General features: G+C 57.4%; 1 protein-coding gene across 1 annotated transcript; it reads right to left on the reverse strand.

The window, feature by feature from the left end:
• Positions 1–4,949: 4,949 nt before the first annotated feature.
• Tlx3 (T cell leukemia, homeobox 3) lies at positions 4,950–7,786 on the reverse strand. The gene is made up of 3 exons (NM_019916.2): positions 7,237–7,786; positions 6,627–6,870; positions 4,950–5,687 (listed from the first exon to the last, which is right to left on the reverse strand). The coding sequence occupies exons 1-3, from the start codon at positions 7,655–7,657 to the stop codon at positions 5,477–5,479; spliced, it is 876 nt and encodes a 291-aa protein (NP_064300.2). The 5' UTR covers positions 7,658–7,786; the 3' UTR covers positions 4,950–5,476.
• Positions 7,787–8,010: the final 224 nt, after the last annotated feature.

Here is an 8,010-nt window from a genome sequence, read left to right on the forward strand (position 1 = left end):
TGAGGGCTGGTCAGATGGCACAGGCACCCCCAACACAGCTACTGCTGGGCATCCACAGCCCACCTCCCCATCCACCATGCCAGGGTACAGGTGGCTGCAATTCTGAAGGGGCTCTCAGAGCTGAGAACTGGCGTTTTGCCATCCTTGCTTGAAGCCCCCCTTACTCCTCCGCCCCAAACGAACTGAAACCGGAGGCGTTAATAAAATCCACCCCTGCCCGGGGGGCTCACAGGTCCTCCCGGGGTTGGGTTTCCTTTTTGCTTTCCCCACCCCCATCTTCCTTATCTTCACTCGGTCCCAGGAACAAAAGTGCCCCAGCTGTGGTGCCCAAGCAGCAGATGCGAACCCGGGGCTGCTTAGCATATTCACTCAAGCGGTCTGAAGCCAGCACCACGTTTTCTTGCCCCGGGAGCCTAGCCCATAGGGATTCTTAAAGTCTTTCCTAGGAGTCCGTCGTTCTTATTTGCAGCGCCTTGTTGGCAAAAGCAAGGAGGGGATTTTTCTTGAATCAGGGTGGGGTAGGGTTGGGGGATGAAGGTGGCAAAGAGTGCACCCCTGTTCACCCAGGTCCCAGGTCTTCAAGAGTTTCTGAGCTTCCAAAGGAGTCTACCCATCAACAGGGCTTGGGAGCATCCACGCGCATCCGGGGCTGTGCCTGGCCGCTCTGCAAGCTTTTAAAGCTACCCTGAGACCTTTACTCCACGTGAAGATTTGGCTTCTCAAAATCAGGGGAGCCTGGATCAGCACAAACCTGTCTAGTGAGGAGCTTTCCCAGCTACGATTTCTGTTGGATAGGGACACAGCTTGGTTCAGACCTCAGAGGCAGCACCGCGTGGTGGTAGGGCAGAGAGAGTCACAAAGCCGGCTCTGGAGTCCAGACAGTTAAGGGGTCAGAGTGAGGTTCTCTGTCTCGTCCCTTGCCTTCTCTGCCTGTCAGCTCCCCACTGGCAGAACTGGAATGCAAGACTGTTTACAGATGTAGGGTGAAAGATGGGAAGGGGAGTGTTCAAATATTCTGTTTAGCTACGTATTTTTCTTTTCCCTTTCTGCTTCCTCTCCGCATCAACGGGGAGCGCACCGAAGGGGTTGGTTTAATAACACTCTCATTACCATGCAGCCTGTCTGACAGGACAACACCCGTTTCTTTTGAAATGAGGGTCAGGTCCAGTCACTGAGGGCGCCGTAAGGGCAATACCAGGATACTGGCAAGCCTGCCCCTGCCCAGGTCTGACGTTCCCACCTCGGCAGTGCGGTCAGCGTTGGAGGACGCTGCTCCACGCCTGCCGTTTCCCCTACAAGCAACTCTGTGGTTCAGATTTTTGTACGAAAAGTACTTTTAAATGCCTTTATTCTTGTGACAAATTTATAAACGGCTGTACCGTAAACCACGGTTGCTCTTATTTTTCTCGAAAAGTCTTCGCAGACTATTTTTTAACTGAGTCAGAAAACAAGGCGCAGAGCGTAGAAGTCACTCACACAGGACCACCTGCAACGAACAGGACAGCAGAATCTCGCCACCCTTGCCAGGGTGATTCTCAAGAAAAGGGAGTGGATTCTGTCAGACTGAGCTCAGACGGACCTGGCTGAGACCTTGATCACAGGAATGCTGATTGGAAAAGTGGGGACGCATGAATTTCACACCAGGCCTTTAGAAACCTTCACTATTGCATAATGTGAGGGCATACACCAAACACTTCTCTCGGCCTCGGTTTTAGTTGAGTCCAGACGGAGATCAGGATTTGAGGGTAGGTTCCCAGGAACCTTCTGAATGCCATTGCTGGACATTTTAGACCCTGCTCTGCCTGCAGGTCTCTGCGGTGGGGTGAAGAGGTTGGAGTCACACTTTGTGGCTTCTATACTGGAGCACCAATCCGACGGTTCCTGAGCCGGTGCGGTGCGGTAGCCATTTGGAGCCATTTGCGCTTGGCCCACCTCCCACAGAGGCTGCCCAGCTTGGGTTGGATCTATCACAAGGTGGCTTCCTAGCTTGCTCATGTATAGCGACAATGGCCCGGGAAACACGGCTGGAGGGCCAAGACACTGGATGTCCTTTCAACTCTGAGACCCTGTCCTTTGCTCAAACGTGAGTGGGGAGGCACTTCAGCCGCACCGAGAGACCTGGGGATTTTGCGTTAGGGCGGTTGTTGCACTAGGCCTGACTGCCTTCCTACCCTTCAGATCACTAAGCTCCGTGCCCTTCCCAGCCTCCATGCCAAGCCCTGAGCAGAGCTGTTGCTGCTGGGCAAGAGTGTCCAGGTATCTTGACTACACTAGCCAGAGCTAACCTCGGATCTTCTCTGGGCCTCTGTGTTTCCATGGGTAAAATGGGGAGGACACCCACACCTCGAGGCGTGAATGTGCTGGCAAAGCCCACCCTGACCAAACTCAGCCGTGCAGTCTTCTCTCTTGGAGACGTGACTGGCTGACCAGGAGTTTTCTTTGCTCCCTCTGTAGGGATCTGATGTGGTGGGTGGCCTTGCGTCCCTCAGTCCCATACCTAACTCTTGGCTGTGTCCTTGAAGGTTTTGTCCTTGTCCCTGGACGCCTTGGTTATGGCTTTTCTCAGGCGGGCACTAGGTACCCAGTGGTTCAAAACCTTGTGCTACCCAGTGGTTCGGCCAGTGAGGCAGCCTCAGATCTGTAAAATGGGTGCAACGCGGAAGGCCACTGACAGGGTTTAAGAGGCCTTGTTCCTTCAGCTCAGCTTGCCTAACCCTGGTTGTATCCCAGACCCTAACCCAAGGTTCTTCCAGTGGGAAGACCGCAAGCAGTGTCCTTTAACGACGCCCTCAGCTTCTAATTCTGCCTTTCACTCCGCCCAACAATAGCAGAAAAGAAGGTTTTAAGAGACTTGGCATGTCATGAGTGGAAGATGCAATCTACCCTAGCGGCTCAACAATCGCTCCCACTTGCTGGGGGCGGCCACCCTGCTTTGGGTGAGTTGGTCGCCTTGGCCTACACTCGTGGGTGGGTTCCGGTTTAGTCTTCTGATTCAATCAGACAGGTAGCGGGCATCTAGTTCAGCAATGTTTGGTTCAGGCAAACGGCTCAGAGGCCAGGAGCTGGCTATGGCACTGGACTGAGGGAACCCCAGTCCCCCAACCTAACTCTGGCTGGTCAACTACCAACCAAGGGCTTCTTAACCAGCCCCCCTTTGTGCAATAGGAAGAGCCTGCGAGGGAGAAAAAGACAACGTGTTTGTGTGCCCCCAGAGACTCAAGAATCGAGGTCGACCCTGTCAAAGCAATACAAATAATTTAGAAAAACGAAAATGGTAGACCTTATTACTGCCGCAATAGAGGAAATCTTGGAGGAACCAGAAAGCGACGCCAGCCCGGAGGGATGAGCTGCTTGCCCAGACAAGGACTCTTTCCCTGCCTAAGGGCAAACCTTTCCCACTGCCTGACCAACTCTCCGGGCTTCTTAGCAGAGTGAATAAAAGCCTTTCAAGAAAACATCCTGAGAACAGACCCGAAGGCTGAGTCAACCCTAGTTTCTACCACGCTGTCTGTTAAATTCCCAGAGGCTCAGATTTCGGGGTTAGAAGGGCTTGAAAGTGCAAGCGAGGGCAGGAGTGGGGAATAGGAGAGTTTCTTAGCCAAGCCCTGCCACCTCCAGCCACACAAGGGCTGTCGGCTTCGCAGCCCGCTTATAACGAAGACTCCCAAGTGCCACAGCCCGCAGGGTGGCGCTTGGTTCGGAGAGACATTGGGATAGGTGGGGCTGCTGAGGTGGGGTTAGAACACTGTCTCCCAAATGTTTAGCTTCTGAGAACTATCGGGGAGCAGAGTCAGGAGGAGAAAGGAAGGGAGGAATAAAGAACAGGGGAAAAAAGAGAGAGAGAGAGACAAAGACTGAAAATGGAGGAGAAGAGATTCTGAGAAGGGAGGAGAGGAACAAATAAACAAGCAAACAAAACCCAACACCACCAACAAAAACCGAGTGGAAAGGGAACAAAGTAGAATCGGGAGGAAGAGTGGCTACGAAAAATAAACGGGCTCGGAGAAATGAGAGCCAACAGAGAACACATTGTAAAGAGAAAGCACGAAACCGCAAAAGAAAGAAACCGCAACAACAAACACCAAACAGCATCCGCGGAGCACGGGGAACAAACGGAGCGAAGAGACGATAGGGTAGAGATAGAATAGAGAGGCCAGAAGACAGAAAAAAAATGTTTTTTTAAAAGATCACAAGAATGATAAAGGGAATGGGAAACAAGGGACAAGGAAGGGTGCATGTTTGTTGTGGTTGGAAGGGGCCCTTTGCTTTGCTCTCGCAATCTAAAAACTTCCAAAGTTCAGCAAATTCGAGAGGACAACGCTACTGGCTGCCACACACTCAGCCTTAGGATTCTGGAGCTGGGCACTCTCGGCCTCTCTGTCAAGTGATGCAGAGAAGATCGCTGTGACGTTGTCTAACGTCATGCTCAACCTAGGGGCTTGCTTAAACCCCAGGCGTTTTGAGTGTCCGGACTGGGTCCCGGCTCTGTGCTCTCAGGGTGCCCAGATCCCTCAGAGCTGGGTCCCTGAGTGGCAGAGGGCCTCTGGAAAGAGTCAAAATCTGGTTGTGAGAAGGTCCAGCATTTCCTCTCCAGCTCAAAACATTCCCCTCTACTCGGTCACCCACCTACTGGGTGAATTTCATCTGGGACGGACTCAGAACCGGCTCAGATCGGAACAGTCCTTTCCCAGCAGCGCGTGGCTGGGTCCCAGGTCTATTCCCTATCCCACCGGCAACCGGTTTCGGCCGACCGGCTGGAACTGACCTGCACCGCACATCCTCCGCGGGTCCCCGGGCCGGGGTTCGGGCTGGGGAGAAACCAGTGCAGCTCGCAGACCTGGACGCGCCCGCGCACACCGCTGCTCGGTAGCGATAGCCAAAGGGGTGGGGCGCAAGGGCCTGGGTCGCCGAGCGTTCGAGGAAAGAAAACGAAATAAAAGCGGCATTAAGTGAAATAGCTAACTTTTTATTAAATAAAACGACTTAAATAAAAGGAACGGAAAAGGAGAGGCGTGCACCCAGCCTAAACGCTGGGTGCCCCCGGCCCCACACGCTTCCCCCAGACGCCGGGTCGGTTGCCCCTCCTCCAGCGGCCCCGCAGGGGAAGCAGGTGGCCGGTTTCTAAAGAAAAAAGCCAAAACTTTTATTATTTACACGTTTGGGCAAAAGTACAAAGTATAATACAGGCGCCCAGCCCGGGGGTGCGGGTGCGGGGCGGAGTAACGTAAGGCGCTTCTTTGTCAGGCCCGGGCCTGGGGCGGGACGGGGCGCGGGGCGGGGGGCTTGGATTGTGCAGCCGCGAGGACCTGGGCCCAGCCCCTCTCCGCGGCCGGCGCTGTGCGGCGCGCCCCAAGACCCACGCGAGTCGGGCCGCCCTACCCTTCTCGGCCCAGCTTCCCTTCCCAGCCCGGCTGGGGGACCCGGACGCCCCGCCTGGTGGGGGCAGCGATCCGTAGCTACGTTGCACGCCGGTGGCTCACACCAGAGAGGTGACAGCGGGGACCTTGGAACTGTCCTCCTCCCAGGGCTGCAGATTCTGCAGAGCAAAGAGCGACGAGTTGTGCAGACAGAGCGGGTCGGGCTGGATGGAATCGTTGAGGCTCTTCTGGAAGGCGTCGTGTTGCAGCTGTAGCATGAGCCGGCTCGCCTGCTGCCGCTCCGCCTCCCGCTCCTCCGCCGTCTGCCGCCTGCACCCGGGGAGGGAGAGGGACAGCACCGTCACGCACTGGGGTTTGCTAGGCCACCAGCGGGCCCCAGCCCTCCCGGGAACAGAGCCTCCCGGCCCCTCGAGGCGAAGCCGCCTGCGGCCCGCACACACTTGCCCCGAGGTCCGCGGGGCAGGAGGACGGGTGGAACCATTGGGTTTTGTTTGTGCACCCCGGGGGCGCTGGGAAGGCACTCTGCCCGCCCGTCCACCTGCACACCCGGATTTTGTGGCCTTGTCAACAATAAATCTTGTTTTGTGTGTGTGTGTGTGTGTGTGTGTGTGTGTGTTTTGTTACCCCCTGCGGGATAAGAGCGGCAGGGCAGTGTATAACTGACTTGGTCCTGCGGCCAATGGGGTCACTTGTGCCCACGGGTGGACTGGCGGGCTGTGCACCACCAGCTGGGCGACACTTGACGGGGTGTCTACCAGGCACTATCTTGAAGCCCTCTCTAGAACATAGAGCTTCTTCGTCGTTTACGGGTTGGATGGAAGCAAAGATAGTATTAAAAAGAAAAAAAGGAAAAGAAAAAAGCAGAGTTGGAGAGAGGACCCTAAAACAGCCCTGGCCATCAATCCGAAATCCGAGTGGGTGGGCTAGAATGAGAGAGGGAGGAGAGTGTGGGAGGCCCGGGGTGTGTGTGGTGGGGGGCAGGTGGGAGGAACCCAAACGAGCAAAGGAGGCGAAACAAAACACTGGCGAGATGGGCCTGAAAATGGAGACGCCGAGGCGTGGGAGAGATGGCGAGAGGGATACAGGTCGGTGGGAAGAAAGGACAACAAATCTGTAAAAGAAGGGCGATGCATGGTCCAGGGGGCGCGGGTAGGAGCTAGCACAGGAGAGGGCGTGATGCTGGACTGCCGCGCAGGGCGGGGCAGGTGCAGGGCAGGTGCGTGGTGGGCCGGGCCGGGCCTCTCTCACCGCCACTTGGTCCTCCGATTTTGGAACCAGGTCTTGACCTGCGCGTCCGTCATTTTGAGGGACTTTGCGAGCGCCGCCCTCTCGGCCGAGGCCAGGTACTTTTGGCGATGGAAGCGCTTTTCCAGCTCACAGATCTGCACCCGGGAAAAGGACGTGCGCGGCTTCTTACGCTTGGGTGGCGTCCGGTTCTGGTAGGGGTGGCCAATGCGCCGGGTCACGGTGAAGGGCGTGAGCGCGGCCGCCGCTGCAGAGACACATGAGGCCCCTTGAAGCCCAGCCCTACCACCGTTCGGGCCACACGTGGAGCCCCGTGGGACACAGTGCTCCGCTATTTCGCTCGTCCCGCGAGTCCCCTCCGCAGCTTCAAGCCAGGCAGGGACGCCCCCCCCCCTTTCCCTGGGACGTTGGTTTCTTTCCCCCCTCCCCCGACCCATAACTCTCCGATTTACCTTCAACCTCCCCCCACCCATAGCCGCCCCGAGCTCTGGGTGCCGAGGCCTCCGCCACGCCTGGGCCTCTGGAATCGATCCTGGGAGTGGGGTGCACAGGGCGCGGCGCCCCTGGCCCCGGGAGAGCCGAGGCCTGGCTCCTGGTGGTTCGCTCTGCTCACCTGTGAAGCGGTCCTTTACAAAGCGGCGACTGCTCTCCATCCAGGGGAAATTGAGGCCGCCTAGGCTGGAGACCGTGGGCACCGAGGGCATAGCGGGCAGCGCGCTAGGCAGAGGCGGCGGCACGGCCCCAGGGAGCGGCCTGTGCGCTGGCACCCGGATCACGCCGGCGGGGGCCAAGCTTAGGTTGACACTGTAAGATCCCGCGTCCTCGAAGGGCGCGCCGAGGCCCGCAAAGGAGGCGGGCAGAGACGGGTACGCGGCGCCCGGACGGCCCCCGGGGGGCCCTCCCAGGTAGCTGGCGCCGTCGGGGCCCCGCGGGGCGGGCGCGCTGTCCTGGTCCGGGCTGTTGAGGATTTGGTCGATGCCGAAGCTGATGGGCTCGTGCGGGTGTGGGGTCTGCGCGCTGGCGGGCGCCTCCATCCTGGGCGGGCGGAAGGGCTGGGCTGGGCTGGGCGGGGAGGCTGCTGGGTCCCCGTTACGGCGCGGCCATGGAGCGCCCGGCGCCTCCAGTCGCACTGAAACTTTGCCAAGAGTGCGCGGGCCCGACAGGCTCTGTGTCATCTTTCTTGAACCGAACCTGGAGTTTCCGCTGCTAATTCCTCTCCCGCCGCAGCCATTGGCTGCGATCAACAAGCCTCTCTTCTCTCATTGGCTCCCGGCTTTCAATAAAGGCCTAATTCATGGAAATAGGAGCTTAGGGACTGTTCCAAGGTGACATCATTTTAACAAACGAACAATAGGTCAAATTTATTAGCCGGGATAATGGGCGGCGG

The sequence above is a fragment of the Mus musculus genome, chromosome 11 (assembly GCF_000001635.26).
Source record: "Mus musculus strain C57BL/6J chromosome 11, GRCm38.p6 C57BL/6J".
Classification (NCBI taxonomy): domain Eukaryota; kingdom Metazoa; phylum Chordata; class Mammalia; order Rodentia; family Muridae; genus Mus; species Mus musculus.